The 19,408-nt window shown below is 49.0% G+C and overlaps 1 protein-coding gene and 1 pseudogene across 1 annotated transcript; both read left to right on the top strand.

Annotated features, from left to right (window-relative positions):
- The first annotated feature begins 4,879 nt into the window (after window positions 1-4,879).
- LOC132476629 (deoxyuridine 5'-triphosphate nucleotidohydrolase, mitochondrial-like) lies at window positions 4,880-5,357 on the top strand (annotated as a pseudogene).
- Window positions 5,358-8,302: 2,945 nt separating this feature from the next.
- Window positions 8,303-18,819, top strand: LOC132476329 (paired immunoglobulin-like type 2 receptor alpha). Its single transcript, XM_060078213.1, has 7 exons — window positions 8,303-8,372; window positions 8,687-9,076; window positions 13,400-13,579; window positions 16,898-16,928; window positions 17,964-18,013; window positions 18,241-18,272; window positions 18,445-18,819. Exons 1-7 carry the CDS (start codon window positions 8,318-8,320, stop codon window positions 18,565-18,567), a joined length of 861 nt encoding a protein of 286 aa, XP_059934196.1. The 5' UTR covers window positions 8,303-8,317; the 3' UTR covers window positions 18,568-18,819.
- The last annotated feature ends 589 nt before the right edge of the window (window positions 18,820-19,408 follow it).

The following is a 19,408-nucleotide window of genomic DNA, read 5'->3' as shown; positions in this document are numbered from 1 at the left end:
CAGTGGAAAGGAGGTTGTTATAAATAACAATATACTCATTTCACCTTTATGGCTCTGAAGCAATTTCAAGAACTGAGGATAAGAGACCAAATATTATAACAAAAGATGCTCCTATTGCTCTTATGGCTCAGGAATTTCCAAGGGTTTAGGGAGCTGTGAGTCAGGAACTGTGGAGGAAAACCACATATATATGAGAAATATGTTTTGGTCATCCCAATCACCAAATATATATATTTCTTATCAATCACATTGCAAGAATAAGAGGCAAGTTGCAAATGAATGTATCCTGGAAGATACCTTGCATCAATCATCCAATCCCCAGGGGCCCAAAGGTAAAGCCTGGACTTTAACCAGCCTCCAAATCTCTGATGACAAGAGACAAAGCCTGGGCCAGAGCAGCATGGAGATCAGACGAGACCTCTGCCTAAAGCCAGGGCCCCTAAATCACTGACCCTCTGACAGTGAGCCAGAAGAAAAATAACTGCCATGAAGGGAGAGGTAGTGGACACTAATTCTTCAGCCATAGCCTTAGAGAAAAGCATGAAAAATATCTTCCCTCAGAGCATCCCTAACCCTCACTCACACTCTTGAGGGTGTAGGCCAGAATTTACAATACCTGTGAGGCTTGAAAAATATAAGCCAAAAATATCATTTAAAGTGACCCTCATGGGTAGTATACCTGTACCCAGCAGATGTAAACACAGATCCCCTCTGGAGGAAGGCACTTACACCTAGGCCTCAAAGAATTCCCACAGACTAAGTTCCAAGTAAGATGAAATATCAATTAAAAAACCATCAAACAGGACTTCCCTGGTGGCACAGTGGTTGGGAATGCGGGGGACACAGGTTCGAGCCCTGGTCCTGGAAGATCCCACATGCCGCGGAGCAACTAAGCCCATGCACCACCACTACTGAAGCTGCACTCTAGAGCCCGTGAGCCACAACTACTGAGCCTGTGTGCCACAACTACTGAAGCCCATGTGCCTAGAGCCCGTGCTCTGCAACAAGAGAAACCACTGCAATGAGAAGCCCATGCACCACAATGAAGAGTAGCCCCCGCTCACCACAACTAGAGAAAGCCTGTATGCAGCAACAAAGACCCAACACAGCAAAAAATAAATAAATAAATTTATTTAAAAAAAAAACCATCAAACACAACAAAACAACTGATCATGAGCAAAGGAACTACAGAAACAATTAACTGCAGTTAGACCTTCAAAGATTGCTGATATTAGAAGTATCTGACACTGCTCATAAATCAACATGTGTAAAGAAATAAAAGAAGATATTGGAAGTATGATGAAACAAGAGAATGTAAAACTGACCAGGCAGATTTGGGGGGAAAAACACAAATAGAAACTCTACAAAAGTAAAATATAAAAATTGAAATAAAAGAGTAGATGGGTAAGTTAAATAGCAAATTAAATACAGCTGGAGATAAAATTTGTGGGTTGGCTTAATATAGGTCCAAAGATGTTGTCAGAATGCAGCATGGATGTACAGAGAGGGAAAATATGAAGGAAAAGAAAGTCAGATATAAAAGACAGAGTTAAAAAATGTCTGATGTGTCTAATAATACAACTTCAGAAAGAGAGACTAGAGAAACTGGGAAATAAGCAGTATTTGATAAGAAAATGAATTTTCCAGTATTGATTCAGGAAGCCAAATAAATTCCAAGCATAATAAATAAAAAAGTCCACAACCAGAAACATTCTAGTCTATCTGTAAAAGACAAAGAGATGTTAATAGTAGGCAAAATTAAAAAAAAACAAGTATCTACAGAAGAGCCACAAATAGACAGCTAGGGACTTCCCTGGTGGTCCACTGGTAAAGAATCTGCTTCCAATGCAGGGGACATGGGTTTGATCCCTGGGTGGGGAACTAAGATCCCACATGCCACAGGGCAACTAAGCCCCTGCACCACAACTACTGAGCTCCCGCGCCTCAACTAGAGAGGCTGCATGCTGCAAACTACAGAGCCCACGTGCCCTGGAGCCTGTGTGCCACAACTAGAGAGAGAAAACCCGCACGCCACAACTAGAGAGTAGCCCATGTGCGGCAACAAAGAGCCCACGTGCTGCAACGAAAGATCCCACGTTCCGCAACTAAGACCCAATGCAGCCAAAAATAAATAAATAAAATAATAAATCTTTTAAAAAATATATACAGCTAACTTCTCACTGGAACCCAAAAGATAGTGCAATGTTATCTTTGAAGTGTTGAGAACAAAACTATGTCAACCTAGAATCATGTAGCCAGATAAATTATTTTCAAGAACTCTAGCAAAATAAAGACATTTCCAGACAAAATAAAAGTAACAGAAAGAAGTAAGGTCTGAGGTGCAAAAGGGAATGGTGAGAAGAAAGAAGCAAGCATGCAGATAAATCAAAAGTAATACTGAGCTCATAAGACAGTAACAATGATGCCTAATTTGTGGGATTGAAAATATCAAGGTAGAAGTCCCAGGTCTGGTTAAGATGAGTAAACACACTCCACACTATCTATCCCCCACTGATTACAACAAAAACCCTGGACGAATACATGAAGCAACAATTGGAAGACCCTCAAAAGTAAGGAATAGCGGACAGATTGGAGGGAGAAACCAAAACTCATGGAAGGGTGTGGCAGAGAGTTTATGGTTTAGTTTGGTTTGGTTTCAGCTCAGACTCAGAGCATCCTGAATCCCAGAACTGCATAGCAGGCACAGGAAGAAAAAGCTCCAACAAAACCCCTCTTTTTCTGATCAGAGACCTAGGACAGAGAGAGTAGGAGGAGAATCCTGGTTTTATTTGTAATCCCACCCAACCCTGCCCTGAGGCCAGACCCTGTCCCAAAGATGCACTCTCATGGCAGTAGTGGCAACCCAGAAGCAGCAGCAGCAGCCATGCCCACCCTGACAGGGCAACTAGGAGAGAGAAAAAAATCCTTCTCTCTGACCACAGAAACCGTATTTCACTACTACGTATGCTCTCGCGGCTACTGTGCTATCGTATCCACATGATGGGAAGGCTGTACCATGACACATGCTGCACATTTCCTCCTGACTCACATTCAGTGATTCACATTGGTAGTCGTATTATCTGCTCAGGCTGCCAGAGAAAAATAGCACAGACAGAGTGGCTAAAAAACAGAAATTTATTTCTCACAGTTCTGGAGGGTGGGAAGCCCAAGATCCAGGTGCTGACAAGGTAGGTTTCACTCTGAGGCCTCTTCCCCTTGGCTTGTAGGCGGCTGCCTTCTTGCCCTGTGTTCACAATGGCCTCTGAGTGCAGACTCGTGGAGGAGGCAGAGGGGGCACTCTGGGGTCACTTCTCATGAGGACATTACTCCTATTGGGCCAGGGCCCCCTCCTCATGACCTCATTCAACATTAAGCATTTCCTTAGGGGCACATCTCCAAATACAGCCACACTGGGGGTTAGGGCTTCAACATATGGATATGGGGTGAGAGGGGCACACAAACAGTCAGTCCCTACAATAGTTAACTTGACACTTGGAAATTGGAAAAGCCTACAAATCAGGACTCCTTTTCTGGAGATGGTTTGGTGAACACGTACCAGCACACTGCTCTGAGGGGAAGTGCAGACAATGATCTCCTGGTCCCATTCTTCTGAGTATCCTTCCCTTCTCCCAGCCTGGGAGCTCAGCAAGGTCGGGGGTCAACCTTTGATCCCCAGTTCTCATCCCTCTGCTCTCATCTCCTAGAAGCCCAATCAGCATTTGTCAGATTGACCAGGAGCTGAAATGCATCCTGGTGGCATGAAAAGGAGGCTGACAAGAGAGGAAGTCTCGGTCCCACAAAGATGAAACTTGTGAATATGACAGAAGCAGGAACTACAGACACAGGCTCTGGAGTCGACTGTGGGGTGGATGACTTCCCTTCCCTGAACTTCGGGTTTCTCATCTGTAAAGTGGGGGTAGTAACAGTACCTCCCTTGGAGGGTCCCAGTGAGGACAGGATGAGGTAACACTGAGGACCCTGCACACGGCCTGGAAAGCTACATGGATCATCACACAGCTACCCATCTTTTAAAGATCTCTCCTTCTTCCATAAACATTCAGTCGGCACTGACTGCCCCACTCACTGTGCCACCTGACAAGGACCCAACGCCCCCTGCGCCAGTGTCCCAGTCAGTCCTCAAGCTTCTCCCTGTGTAGCAGGAAGACAACACAGAAAAGGGAAGCGTTGATTGTTAATGGGGCCAGAGGGCTGTTGACCTTCGTCACTGCGTGGGGAAGTGGTAGGGAGCAGGGGCTCTGGGCTCAGACCCAACGCCGCAGCGGACATTTACATGCGATGTGACCTCAGTTTATTCTCACTTAGGACCTGAGTTTCTTCCTGCATAAAAATGAGGATCAAAATAAACCCTGCCTACCTCCTGGGGTTGTTGGGAGAGTTAAGAGCTATTTTAAAACATAACCTGGATTTGGTAAATTGGTGCAGCCACTATGGAAAACAGTGTGGGGTTCCTCAAAAAACTAAAAATAACTACCATGTGATCCAGCAATTCCACTCATGGGTACATATCCATGAAAATGAAAACACTAACTTGAAAAGATACATGCACCCCAATGTTCATAGCAGCAATATTCATAATAGCCAAGACATGGAAGCAACCCAAGTGTCTATCAACAGATGAACAGATAAAGAAGATGTGGTGTGTGTGTGTGTGTGTGTGTATAATGGAATATTACTCAGCCATATAAAGAATGAAATTCTGCAGTTTGCAACGGTGTGGATAGACCTAGAGAGTATTACGCTCAATGAAATGTCAGACAGAGAAAGACAAATACTCTGTGTTATCACTTATATGTGGAATCTTAAAAAAGACACAAACAAATGTATGTGATAAAACATAATTAAGACATTCTGCCCTGCCATGCCCTGCTCTCAAGAGACACAAGTCATCTCCCCCAGCAAATGGGCCTGGCCTGCGGAGGAGGGCGGCATGCAGCTCCGCTTTGCCCAGCTTTCAGAGCACGCCACCACTCCAACCAAGGGGTCCAAGCGTGCCACGGGCTATGACCTGTACAGTGCCTATGATTACACGTACTACCTACAGAGAAAGCCCCTGTGAAAACAGACATTCAGATAGCTCTTCCTTCATAGATGTAGGAGCTGGTGTCATAGATGAAGGTTATAGAGGAAATGTTGGTGCTGTACTGTTTAATTTTGGCAAAGAAAAGTCTGAAGTCAAAAAGGGTGATTGAATTGCTCCGCTCATTTGTGAACAGATATTTTACCCAGAAATAGAGGAAGTTCAAGTTTTAGATGACACTGAAAGGGGTTCAGGAGGTTTTGGTTTCACTGGAAATAATTAAGATTTATGCCAAGAACAGAATATGAGAAAATGTACTTTTTCCTTGAAAATAAAGACTTTGCTTTAAAAAAAATCATAGTTAAGGGATTAAGAGATATAAACTAGGTATAAAATAGATAAGCAACAAAGATATATATATGGCCTGGATTTGTTTTATTCAAGTATGGTGAGACACACAGACACAAAGTTGGCTATTATGAAGGAAGCAGTTTATATTCACAAAACCATAAAAACAAGATGCCCAGCACTCCACGCAGGGCCATGCAGGGAGGCACCAGGGTCAGTCAGGAGGCAGAGGGAGGGAGGGGGAAACATGGGCAGGAGCCTTTGTTGTAGGTTTTGTGAGAAAGACAAGGCAAGGGAGAGCAGGCAGGTTTAGGATCAGCTGGCATGAATAATGTCTGCGGGCTCTGGGGATTAGGGGCTGTCCCTAGTTGCCTGGTACCTGGCCCTGGGATGAATACGGCAGAAGAACATGGGCCTCCTGGAGCATAAGAGCCAGATGGAGAGGTGGTGGGGAGTGTGGGCTCTGGACTGGTTGGTTTGCATATGACAGGCCAGCTCCTGGGCACATCCACTGTTCGTCTAAGAACTGGCAGCCCTGGGAGGGACAGTATCTCCCTGGTCAGTGAGGCCCCAGATGTCACAGCATCAAGAATACAGCAAATAAGAAAACACGGTCAACACGAGTGCAAAGCACCCGACACACAGGAAGTGGGAGATGTCATCCCTGCCTGTTTCAACTTTGTGGGGCCTGGGTCTCCCTCTACTTGCTTCACATAGTGAAGTAAGCTGAGAGTCTTCCCTTCCCAGCTGGACTCTAGTTCCTGGAGGGCTCACTGCACACTTGCACCCACCAGGGCAGGAGAAGCCTTCTCTGGGCCCCTCCCTGCCTGGAAAACAAGAGGAAGTAAACAGAGTGCTGATGTCAGCAGAGGCCCATGGACAGCCCATGGGAAAGAGCAGAGACCAAGACCTTGCCCTTCGTCCCTCCCCCTTCCCTGTGCTCTTTTCTTTGCCTCGTGTGTCCTGCCTCACCTCAGGGGCCACACTCACATCCCTCCTGCCTTTGTTTCCCCAGACCCTGAGAAGTGGCCAGCTGAATGAAGCACAGTGAATGACCCCCCAGGATGGGCTGTGGAAGGAAGGGGAAGTGAGGGAGGTTAATGGGGGTGGTTGGTGGGGGAGGGGCAATCTTGGGTAAGTGCCAAGCTCACGAGGCAGACAGACCTGAGTGCGGTCCAAATCCAGACCTGGAGGGAACCAGAGTAAGTGAGGTCACCTCCCTGCGGACTGTGGAAGACGCTTGGGCTGAATTGGTGACAGGAGTTCATCCTCCCTTCCCCCAACAGGAATGGGGGAGTTTGGGACTCTCCATGACATTAAGGCTCTGGGCCTCAGTTTCTTCCTGGGTAAAATGGACATAAGGATACATCACCACAGAATGTTGTAAAGCTGAAAATGAGAAAACGCAGGTTTAGGGCTTGACTCAGACAAGAGGGTTCCAAGAAAGGGCAGAATCTGTCCTCTGCGGCCTATAAGTGCAGGCACATAGAGAAAGCCAGGACTACCTGGCTGGCCATGAGAGAACTGTGCAAAAACTCTATTAGGATTGGGAAAAAAACTGAGAAAAGGAAAAAGGAAGTTCAAATCATGTCCTCCCACCCCCATGGTCCATTCTGTGAACCAATGCCAACGCCATCCTGGAGAGCGGGTGAGCAGGGCCTCCATCCCAGCCAGCCCTGGGGGGCCACCAAAGTTCCCAGCCCCCAGTCTCTCACCCCGCCCACCACCAGTCACAGGCGGGCAGGGCCTCCATCAGAGAGGGTCCCAGGGACTGTCACCAGGATGGATCATGACTGCTCTGACCTTCATCCCCTCTGTCCAGGGAAGGCTCTGGATGAGCCTGGGTCGCACAGGTGCTGATGGAACCCCCTGAGAAGCGTTATTAAAAACAGCCTCCGGGCTCAGCCCCCAGAGCTCTGCACTCACAGGGTGAGGCCCAGAGATTCTGTGGCGCAGCCAGGAGGAAGCATCCAGAGGAGCAGAAGGCTCTGTGGGCTCAGAAACACTGGAGCTGAAGTCCTGGACCCGCCACCTCAGAGTCCTGGGCGTGGGGCAGGGCGCGCCTGAGCCCCGGTGTCCTCCTTGTAGAGTGTGGGGACAGAGGGCCCTGCAGATGCAGTCCTGCATCCCTGGGTGGAGGCGTGGCCTCCAGAAGGCCCACCCTCTGGGTAGCTGGGAACCTGCGCCCACCCTCACCTCCTCACCTCAGGGAGGGTGAGAGACTGCAGGGAGCAGAGCAGGGCGGGAGGGGCCTGGTGGGCCTTGGTTCTGCCTGGAGACTGACGCGGGCACTGCAGTGTCCCCTATCTGCAGAGAGAGACCACCAGCATGCTGGGTGCCCCTGGTGCCTGGGCTGGGGGCTGAGGCTTGAGCACCAGCAGCTCCCTCCTCCTCCTTCTCTCTAAGGGGCTGTAGCTGGGCAGGGACTCAGGGCCGTGGACCTCTCCCTGAAGGAGCCTGAACTGGTCCTGCTGTCGCCCCTTTCCCTGGGAGGAGAGAGACACTCAGAGAAGCAGAGAAAAGGAGAGAGAGACACACAGAGAGACACAGAGACTGACTCCTAAGGAGATGCCAAGTGGGTGGCAGAGGCAGGGAGCTGAGGGAGAGAGGAGAGGCCCCAGCTGGCCCAGGTCAGGACCAGCCCCTCAGTGTGCAGAGGAGGGCAGGGAGCCCTAGGTCATGGTTCCCTTTGCACTGACCACAGAGAGCTCCTTTTGCAATATAGGAAAAGAAGCCAGATTGATAAAGGAACTGCCAGTCACAGCAGGGGTGGGTGGGTTTGGGGAAGGCCCCTACCCTCCTCAGTCCTCTGAAGGAGCCTGGTCCTCGCTCTCCTGGTGCTGAGACTCCCCACAGGCGGCCCCTCCACAGGCCTCCCCTCTGGCCTTGAAGGCTCTGCTTGTCTTCTCATCCTGGGAGGAGGGCAAGGCCATGGGTCTGCCCCTGCTGTTGCCCCTGCTGCTGCCCCTGGCATCTCTGCAGGCAGGTGAGAGGCCGGGACTGTCCTGTCTGCCCAGGGCCGCAGGGACCACCCCCCCGGGGGAGGGGCTATGGCTGGGTGTCTGTAGAAGTGTCCCCTGGGGTAGCCGGCCAGGCCTCCCACCCCCAACAAACAAAGAGCTGGTCCCACAGTGCCGGGTCCCCCCAACCGCACACCCTCCTCCCCGCCCCAAGCCTGGAGAGGGGCTCACCCAGGCCAGAGGGCCAGTCCTACCACCTGTCACACATCCCCCTGTAGGTGAGGGTGGCTGACGGTCTGGGGTCACCTTCAAAGTCTCTCCCTCTCCCTCTCTCCTCTAGGTCACTTGGCAGAACCCAATCCAAACACTGACTTTGGGATGAACCAACCAAAGAAACTCTCAGCCTCCAAGGATGGCTCCATCCACATCCCCTTCTCCTTCTGTTACTCCTGGGAATTAGACAAGGTTCCCAACGTGAGACTCTCCTGGAGATGGAAACACTTCCATGGGGAGTTCATCTACAACACGACCCCGCTGTTCATCCATAAGGATTTCAAGGACCGGCTCCTCCTGAACTGGAAACAGGGTGGGAAGAACGGCTCCCTCCAGATCTCGAAACTGCGGAGGGAGGATGAGTCTACATACTTCTGCCGGGTGGAGGTGCGCACACTGAGACAAGGCAAGCGGATGTGGCAGTCCATCGAGGGAACCACACTCACCGTCACCCCCAGTGAGTCCAGCTGTCCTGCCTGAGGCTCTTGGAGGCCACTGGGGTCTTGTCTCCCAGGCCTGGCCCAGGCCCCCTCTTCCTCTCTTCTCTCAAACTCCTCTCCCTGCCCCCTCTACTCCTCCCCAGGCCTCTCTCAACCCCTTTTCCCCTTAATCTTCCCCAGCCCTGGGCTGCCTCCCTTGCCCATCCTCCTCTCTGCCCTCCAGATCCAGCGCCCTCCCTCATCCTCAGGCCTCCGCCCTCTGGGCTCCCAGCTCTTCTCCTTTCTTGCTCCAAGCTGGGGCTGCACCCTCCCCTGCCCTCACCCCATGTCCTCCAGGTGACTTGACATCTTTGGGATGTGGCCGCCTCCCCTTTGTCATGTGTCCATGTGTGGAGGCTCGGCCACCCCATGTCTGTCTCCCCACGGCCATGAGCTCAGCCCACACACACAGTAGGTGTGTGGTGGCCACCAATGGTGGCCCGAGGCGTGCCGTGTCCCCATCACCTGTTTCCCATCTCCCCCTTCCTTCTGCTGCTCTGCTCCCCAGAACATGGCCCTCAACGCTCCCACCCCCATCCCATCTCTTTCCCATCTCCTCTTGCCCGCTTCCATCCTCTTTACCTCCTTGCCTCCCCTCCACCTCTCCCTGTGTGGTTCTAGTCACACTGTCCCCGTTGTCCACCCTGATCTTGCTCCTCTGTCCTGGTCATGACGAGGCAGCAGCGGCGGTAACGGCAGCTCCCGCTGACTGTGTCCTGCGTCCCGGCTGGACACCTTGGCAGCGTCACCCCAGCTGAACCCCAGCTAACCTTCCCCACGACCCCAGTAACAGTCGGCCCTTCTGCCATCCTCCTGTTACAGGAAGGGAGACCGAGGCTCGCACAGCAAACACCTGCCCGAAGTCACTCCTGGTGCAGGTGGGGTTTGACCCCAGTTTAACCCCAGAGCCTCCCTCCTTAACCATGAGCTGCTCGGCCTCACCTACTGACCTCATCATCTTGGTGTCTTGACCTCTTTTTAACCTAATAATGGACACGTTGCATCAACGGATCTCCGTCTGTCACTCAGTGGGGCATCGGAACTTGCACCTCAGTGTATCTGTCTCCAGAGCAGCGGGGAGGGGGTTCTCTCTGACAGGAAATGACAATAAGGGTGTTGTCGTCTGTAATTTTTTTTTTTTTTTTTTTTTTTTGCGGTACCCGGGCCTCTCACTGCTGTGGCCTCTCCCGTTGCGGAGCACAGGCTCCGGACGCGCAGGCCCAGTGGCCATGGCTCACAGGCCCAGCCGCTCCGCCGCATGTGGGATCTTCCCAGACTGGGGCACGAGCCCGTGTCCCCTGCATCGGCAGGCGGACTCCCAACCACTGCGCCACCAGGGAAGCCCTCGTCTGTAATTTTTTAGAAAACTAATAATTGACTAAGACAGTTTGCTCTTTATAATCACTTGTGCTGGCAGTTCTAAACACTGTCCATGATGGATTACTGCTCTTGGCCGGAAAGACACTCTCCCTGTCTCTCCTCTTGGAGAACCACTGCCCCTTCTTGACCACTATGCTCGTTTAAGAGCAAACAGATAGTGACTCACAATCTGAATTAAGCAAGACAGCCTTGGATTAATATTTCCTGCACCTCCTCCATATTCCCTTAAATCAGGGGTCTGCAGCCTGTTAGGAACCAGGCTGCACAGCCCGAAGTGAGCAGTGGTCGAGCGGGCGAAGCGTCATCTGAGCGGGCGAAGCGTCATCTTCCTCCCCCATCGCTCCCCGTCGCTCGCATTACCAACTGGACCATCCCTCCCCGCTTCCGAGGAAAAATTGTCTTCCACAAAATCAGTCCCTGGTGCCAAATAGGTTGGGGACCGCTACCTTAAATGACCTTTTCTGACAGATTTCTGGTCTCCTTAGATCCCTCTTCTTCCTTTTCTAATTCCCTAATTTCCTCTCCATTCTTTATTTTTAATATTAATGTACAACATTATCTTTTGAATGTTTACTTTTTATACTTTTCATTGTAAAAGTAAAGCATAAATTCTGGCCAAGATGCTGGGTTGTATGCACATGTTTACCTCCACTCCCTCCCAAAATCTACTAAAATGACAGCAAAGGGAATTTTAAAGACAAAAACCAACAAGGACAAAAAAATTGTGAGCTAGGAGGACAAAACCAAAATTTGGGATGCTGGAAACAGATAGATGAATGTAACTGGCTCAGGAGATCAGAGTGGTTAAACACTAAGCCACCAGTGGGGACACCCAGAAGGAAGGTGATTTACACTGGAAAAAGCGTCAGGAATGGCAACCCCTAATATCCCTGAAGGTGGGTATGGAAGCAATCCAGATTATGATTGGAAATTAGCATAAGGTTTTTTGTTTTTTGGCTGTGTTGGGTCTTCGTTGCTGCACGCAGGCTTTCTCTAGTTGCGGTGAGCGGGCTACTCATTGTGGTGGCTTCTCTTGTTGTGGAGCGCGGGCTGGAAGCACACAGTCTTCAGTAGTTGCGGTGTGTGGGCTCAGTAGTTGTGGCGCAGGGGCTTAGTTGCTCCGTGACATGTGGGTTCTTCCTGGACCAGGGATCAAACCCATGTCCCCTGCATTGGCAGGAGGATTTTTAACCACTACGCCACCAGGGAAGTCCCTAGCATAAGGTTTATGTTACTGTTTTACAAAATGAATTAGAATTGCATTATTTTCCATATTTCTATGTTCTGGAACCTTCTGTCTTGGAATTATCTACTCCTTAAATTTTCACAAGAATTTATCCATTAAACCTTCTGAGCTTGAAATCTCTATGAAAGGTAGTTCTTTAATACTCTTCTCAATTTCTTCTTTGTCTATCCATTAAAGTTTACTATTTCTTAAATTAATTCTTTAAAATTTTTCTTTGTCTCAGAAAATCATCCACTTCACAAAGGTTTTTAGATTTCTCAACCTATAATTGAGCACACATGCACTCATGATTTCAACAGACTCTTTGTCACTATTAGGCTTGCAAGAGTCTTGTCTGTTTTCTTATTTGTTTTTCCCTAAATAACCACGTCCTGAATTTTTGAGTCCTTCTGCTGTTCTGTTTCCTTAAAAATGTATCCTATCTGGGTTTTCATTACTTTCTATGAAAACTATGAGTTTCCTTAGAAACTCCTCTCTGTTTTGGATACTGAATCTTTCACTCATTTAAAAAATATCTTCAGGGCTTCCCTGGTGGCGCAGTGGTTGAGAGTCCGCCTGCCGATGCAGGGGACGCGGGTTCGTGTCCTGGTCCGGGAAGATCCCACATACCGCGGAGCGGCTGGGCCCGTGAGCCATGGCCGCTGAGCCTGCGCGTCCGGAGCCTGTGCTCCGCAACGGGAGAGGCCACAACAGTGAGAGGCCCGCGTACCGCAAAAAAAAAAAAAAAAACTTCACATTTAAAATAATGAAAGTTTTCAATACTGTGAATTCAACTTTGAATGTAGCTTTAGTTTTGTAGGGTTTTTAACATGCGTTCCTATCACTTTTATTTTATATGACATGTTAGTATAATTAAGTAATTTTTCTTTGATTAAGTAATTTTTAAATTATAAAATCTTAGTTGAGGGACAGTATTTACAGTTTTATTATTAATTTCTAATAAGAGTGGACAGTGAATTCGGTCCACACTAACCCGAAGACTTTATTGGAATTTGGGTTTTTTTCCTTTTGGCTGGGTATTAAGTAATCTTTTAATGGTCTATTAAAAGAGGTGCAATCTGTTTGTAGGACTTAATAAGTTAACCTTAGAAACGCATTCCAATATACATTAGGTGCAGACAAATACTGTTTGATTCGACTTATAGGAGGTACTTGGAACAGTCATATTCATAGAGTCAGAAAGCAGATTGGTGGATGCCAGGCTGGGGGAAAGGGGATGGGGAGTTAGTATTTAAATGGGACAGAGTCTCAGTTTAGAAAGGTGAAAAATTCGGGAGATGGATGGTGGTGAGAGTTGTACAACAGTGTGAATGTACTTAATGCCACTGAACTGTAGAGTTAAATATGATTAAAATAGTAACTTTCATGTTATGTGTCTTTTACCACAAAAAAAAACATTTTTTTTAATCCTGTGATTTAGTTCACCTATGGGTGGGTGATTAAATAAGGTTCTGAGATCACAGCACTGGTCAGTGGTAGGGTCAGGATTTAAACAGAGGGATGAGGATTCAGAGCTTCCAGCATCTGCCCTTGTTACTCCCCTCCCTGTGAGAGCTTCAGAGACTTGCTCCCCACACCTCCACATTCCCCAAACTAGGGAACAAGATGTGACAGCTTCACTCAGATACCTCCAGCCCTTTAGTGATGAATTTGCATATTTCTTATGTCTTCCCAGCTGCTAAGCCAACCACCCTGGGCCCCACTACGCCTAGCATCAGGGTCCCAGATGGCAAAAAGAGTTCAGAGTTGTGGTCCCTAAGTATGGAAACTACAGTTGGGTTGTCATTGGCCAGCACTATGCTCAAAATCGCGATTTGGGGATTGATTATGTACCTCAGGTGGAAGAGAAGCAAAGGTAAGTGGTCTGGGACCTCCAACCTCTCCCCAGCATTCCCAACTAGGTGTTTCTCAGAACCCTCCTGCATCAGAATGATCCAGGTGCCCATTAAAAATGCAGATCCCACATAAGACCATAAAAATGAAAACAAAACAAACAAACAAAAGAAAAAAACAAACAAAATGCAGATCCCTGATGGGCCTGAGGTCTGGGCTTGGGAGTCTTCATTTTTAATGATCTGCTCAGGTGGTATTTGTGTGTCATCGAGTTCGGGAACCACCGCTCCAGCCCAATCCCTCTTCATAAACCTGATCACTTTCCAGTTCTGGATGCTTGACTTAACCATTTCTCAGTCCTCGCTTTTGGTTCATGGGAGGGACGCTCTGCCCTGGGAGAAGGAAGGTGAGAGCAGAAAGAACAGGAAGTTGGCTCTGCTCAGCAAGCACTGGTTGGACACCTATTTCCCAGGGCCTGGCTTGTAAATGGAGATGCAAAAGTAAATAAAGCACAGGCCCTGCTTTCAAGGAACTGGGGGATAGGAGGATATGGGGAGGACAGTTGCCTCAAGGGCTAACTGACCCACTTATGAAGAGCTAGGTTGGGAGGAAGGAGGGGTAATCAAGGAGGACTTCCCAGAGGAAGTGACTCCTGCAAAAAGTCTCAAAAAATAAGAAAGAATTAGCCAGGCAAGTGGTGAGGGTGCTGTAGAGGTCACTGTACTTGTGGGGGAAGGAAACAATTCTGGGAACTCTAAGTAGCTCAGGGCTGTGGAGGAGGCAGGAGATGAGAGAAGATGACCTTGGAAATCACACCCCAGAGCCTCTGATCCCAGAGGCAAAGTGAAGCAGCAAAGTGACAACCTCAGCTTGGCCTTGCAGATACACAGTCTGCGCGGTAGAGGGGCCGGAGGTGGGCCAGCCTGGGGTCACTCTAATGCCATGGCAGCGTGGATGGAGGGAGAGGGCCAGATCCTGGAAAAGTTTAAGAGGGGAAACCAGTAGGACTTGGTGATTGGATTGATAGAAGGATGAAGGAGCAGGGCTTAGTCCCATGTTTCCAACTTGGGTGCGTGAGGCCATGGTGAACCCAAGTAAAATAGGGGGCCTAGGAGGTCAAGGACCATGATTGGGAGAGAAGGATGATTCCTGAGTTTGGAATAGTTTATATTTGTGTGGCATGTGAGTAGAGATGCCCATCAGAAATTTGGATGTATGCATTCACAGATGAAAGAGACAACAGGGCTAGAGGCATTAATTATTTATGCCACAACACCCACCAAAACTGATTTGAAATAATTTTTTAAAAATTTGCAATGCGAGATGAGCCCTGTGAAATATTAAAGCTCATAGGTTGAAAAGCATAGAATCCAGCATGCCTGCAGCCGGATTCACACACCTGCTTCACACCCTGGCTGGGTAAACTCTGGCACTATGATACTACTGCTCTGAGCCCCAACTTACTCATAGGTAAAATGGGAATAAAAATAGTACTTCCCTGGGGTTGTCATGACAAACAAAAGGCATTTAGAATAGATCCTGGTGCAGAATAAGCACTATATGAGCATGAGGACTTATAATTAATAAGTTACAATAATTAAAATGATGTAATTCTGGCATATGATAGATAAACAGATGGAATAAAAGTGAAAAATCAAATACAAGCAGGATGAAAACAGATCCAAATATATGACGGAATTTAGTAGGTTAAAAGGAAGCATTTCTAATCTAGGGGGAAGGATAAATAGTTCAATACATGGTCCTGGAACAATGGAGTAGCAGCTGAGAAAGAATAATGTTATCTCCCTATCTCATAATTTGCTGAAGATATAAATGAGGAAGATATAAATGAAACTGAAGATATAAATGAGGAAAAAAATAACCCTAGTACTAGTAGAAAGCATGTGAAACTATTTTACAACCATGGATTGAAGATGACCAGCCTAAGTATGAAGAAGTCATGAATAAAAATATTTATAAAGTCAATTACATACAAATTGTTTTTTAATTCTGCAGAGCAAAAACCACAGTGGTTGTGTCCTGGGAGTGAGGATGAAGGTCAGAGACAAAGAGAAAATGTGACACAGTCACTAAAGAAATGCAAGATGGTATTTGAGGACCAACTCAGATGAGGAGCCATAAATCTGTACAAGCATCATTGCACATGATTATGTTTCCCCCCAGCAGTATTCAAGCATGCAGGTTTAGAAACATTTAGGAATTACTGGTTAGAAGTTGTGTTCAGCTGCTAGCACCAAAGTCCAGAAGGAACAGTAAGTTAAATAACACAGAGTTTACTTTCTTCCCCTCATATAAAAGGATGTGGAGCCAGAGAGCAGAAGCTACCACCTATAAGCACTCAGGCTTCTACCTTTCTGCTCACTGTCCTGGATCCTGGCTTCTTTTCTAAAGGTTACCTCATGGTTCAAGATGGCTGCTAGGACTCCAGCCATTATTTCTGAATCCAATCAGGGATAAAGGAGGAAAGGACAAAAAGACAATTCCCCAGCTGTCTGTCCTCCTTTTAAAGAGCATCTGTGAAGTCCTACCCACAACTTCCCTTTATATCATATTGGCGAGATTTAGGTCCCACATACGTCCCACATCTACCTGTAGGGGGGCATGCTGCCACTCCAAATAAAATCAAGGTTCTGTAACTGAATAAGAAGAAGCAAATGGATATTGGGATAAGCAAATAGCATTCCCTGCCTTAGGACACATCCAGGATTGAAGATGTGTCAGCAAGTGTGGCAGAAGGACAGGGGAACACAGGAGGTCAAGGAGCGAGTGAGGGGGCAGAGATGGAGAGGAGAGGACTCAGCAGGGAGCCTGGATAACCTGAAAGAAAGTGGATCATCAAGAGACAAGAGTTAGTGAGGTTAAGCACAGGTACAGAGGGATGATGACAAAAGAGACCTGGAAGGAAAGACAGTAGTAGCATAACAATGATACTAGCATTTACCAGGTCAGAGGTCTCAGCTCGAGTGATTAAAAAAAAAAAAAAAAAAGGCCCATGGTGTGGCTGAGTGGAGCAGAGGTCACTGGAGTTGGGGGAAGTGGGCAAGTCCAATGTGTTCAGAAGGTGAAGGGGTGCAGGGTGCAGGGAAGAGCTGCTCTCCTGATGTGTGTTGAGGACAAGGCAGGACAGGAGTGGGCAGCCTCAGGGTGCCTGCTGGGTGCAGGCTCAGAGTCCCAGGCCCTTCCCAGGTGGGTTTCAGCCGAGCTGCTTCGCTGCTCTGGTCTCTCCAAGGATGAGCTCACAGTGGGACGGGGCAGAGAAGGCAGGCAGGAGACAGGCCTCCATGGATGACACATTGACACACTGTTGGTCCCCCTACAGGTCTGCAGACTAAAGCCAGAACCCCAGCCAGGTGAGCGCTTCTCCTCCAAGGGGGGAGGGGGGTGCTGTTTTGTGAAGCAGGAAGTTTCCTTCTGGGAACAGCACTGGGGAGCCTTTCACAGCCCCTCCCCTCCTGGACTCTCCATCCACACCCTCCCAAGTCCCCTAACAGGCCAGGCTCTTCACTTCCGGAGGCTCCAGCTCTTTAAAAAATCGAGAACAGTGGACCAGCACTTTCTCTGATTCTTTCCCAGAACATCTCCCTTTGTCTTTCTCTGGCTGCCTCTTTCCTCCTTCACCCCCAGTTCTCAGCCTTTTCCTCTGTTCATCCTGGTTTCTCTCCACCTCATCCTTCCTGAACACACCTACCACCTCCACGTTCTGTCCTCTTTCTTGCCCCTCATCCAATCTGTCCTTTTCCCCTGTGACGCGGGACTTCCAGCTGCTCCGCCCTCTGTCTTTTCTCAGAGCAACTTCCCTCCTGGCTTCCAGCCTGGCTCCCTCTCCTCGGGCCCCAGCTCCTCTTCCTTTCCTGAGCTCTTACCCTCCTCATGGCCCACCCCTTCCCTTTCTCCATCTTTCCTTCCACTTCCAGGCTTTTCCTTCTCTCAGCCCCTCCCTCTTTTCTCTCCCTCCTGACTCTTGACAGCTGCCCTCCTCGGACCCCTCCCCATGGCGATGGCATCTCCTCTAGGGACCAAGGCCTGAGCACCGCCCAGGGGACCTGAGATTAGCTTCCTGGTTCTCAGGCTCCAGTTTTAACTGAGGTGCTGCGGCAGAGCGAACAGAAGCTCCCCCTCCTGCTTCTCCTCCCTGTGCCCCTGCAGTAAAGCCGCTTCTCCAGAACAATCCACTGCAGTCAGCACTCAGGGACAGGGCTACACCGCAAATGACCCCTCAACCACGTCCAGGCGGTCTCCTTCTGAGAGCCTCAATCCTCTGCCTTCATCTTCCGAGTGTGTCCAGGCAGGTCACAGAGCCCCCACCAAGAGAACCAGTCCGATGCAGGTGGTAACTCTTTTCTGCCCAGCCTCTGACACATCGCCCCCCTCCTGTTCCCACACAGGGGATCCTTCCAAAACCCGGAGGAGAAATACGAGAACATTGGGAATAAAGGTAGGTCCTGCCGCCATTATCCCCGCTCTCCACCTGGGCCGTCCTTCCCCCCACACACCCCCTCCCTACACACGTGCCCTCAGCATCCTCCTCTCTCCCCCGCCTCACCCACCCTCCCCCAGACCCTGTTCCTGACCTAAAGATGACCTCACTACTGGAGCCCCCTGCCCACTTCTCTACCCTTGCTGCCAGGCCACCTAACCCTGGCACATCTTGATTTTTTCTAGGACAACATACAGGCCCCAAGCTGGACACCAAGGTAAGCAGCTCAGATTAGGGCCTGAAAGAATTAAAGGGAAGTTTGGAGAAGGTGGGGTGGAAGAACAGGGGGACTGTGGTTTCGGCAGGGCATCAGCTGTGGGACTGCGGCTCTGAGAAGGGACAGCTCCCCCTCTGCTGCCTAACACCCTCCCCTTTCCATTCTCCCCCAGGATGATGGCATCTTGTATGCCTCCCTCGCCCTCTCCAGCTTGACCTCACCAGCAGCGCCTCCCCACCCGCCTCCCCAAGAGGGCCCCCAGGAAGAGACCCTATACTCTGTCTTAAAGGCCTAAGGAGTGGGACTGAGTGAGGACCTGCTTAGAGTCAGCTGCACACAGGGATCTCAGTTTCTCATAATCACCCTGGACAGACACAGACGACTCAGAAGCCAGCAGGTGTTGAAGGCCACCAAAGACCTGAGAGACACACAGCCACCTGCTCCAGATCCCTCTTCAACTTCCTAGCCCTTGACCACAAAAATAAAAGTCCCTGTACAATTTGGCTGAATGCATCTAAGGAGAAAGCTGACATCACCTTCCACTTCTGTCCTTCTTGCCATATATTAACCATAATAGATAGCTCACACCCAAGATCCCTCCCCTAGTACCTTTGTTCAGTGACCGCCTCAGGCCAGGGATCAATAAATCCCCAAACACTGGTAGTCAGTCTGGAAGCAAAGGTTTGTCCCCCAACTTTAACCATTCTGCTTTCCTTAGGAAGATAACTAGCATGTATTGTGTTAGTGCCTTACGTGCATCACCTAATTTCAGCATCATCACCCTATATGGCACTGGATGTACCATCTGAGGCAGGATAACAAGACCCAGAATGGTTACAGTGCTTTTCCTAAGGCCATGTAGCTAGTAAGTGGCTGAGGCAGGATTTCAACCCAGACCTGCCCTTCTCAGTGTCCTTCTCCTAGGACTCGGGTGTCATCGCCTTCCCAGATCCCTATACTGACAGGCCTCCCACCAGAAAGCATGATGTGCCACAGTGACACGGAGGAGGAGGGAGAGAAGGCAAAAGAAAGCAAGTGGTTGAGACGAACCAAACCAACTAAACCAGTAACCTGGTTTATTAACATAAACTGCACATCTCTGACTTTAGCCAACAACCTCACAGCCAATGAACAAC

This window comes from Mesoplodon densirostris, chromosome 16 (genome assembly GCF_025265405.1).
Source record: "Mesoplodon densirostris isolate mMesDen1 chromosome 16, mMesDen1 primary haplotype, whole genome shotgun sequence".
Classification (NCBI taxonomy): Eukaryota; Metazoa; Chordata; class Mammalia; order Artiodactyla; family Ziphiidae; genus Mesoplodon; species Mesoplodon densirostris.
The sequence above is the reverse complement of the archived record's forward strand: the minus strand, read 5'-3'. Positions and strand labels throughout refer to the sequence as shown.

Excerpts from the sequence above, each read along its gene's own strand:
- LOC132476329 (XM_060078213.1), top strand. The coding sequence starts at position 8,318 with ATGGGTCTGCCCCTGCTGTTGCCCCTGCTGCTGCCCCTGGCATCTCTG. Across the intron at positions 9,077-13,399 it reads CACACTCACCGTCACCCCCA|CTGCTAAGCCAACCACCCTG; the intron begins GTGAGTCCAGCT and ends ATGTCTTCCCAG. Across the intron at positions 18,014-18,240 it reads CGAGAACATTGGGAATAAAG|GACAACATACAGGCCCCAAG; the intron begins GTAGGTCCTGCC and ends GATTTTTTCTAG.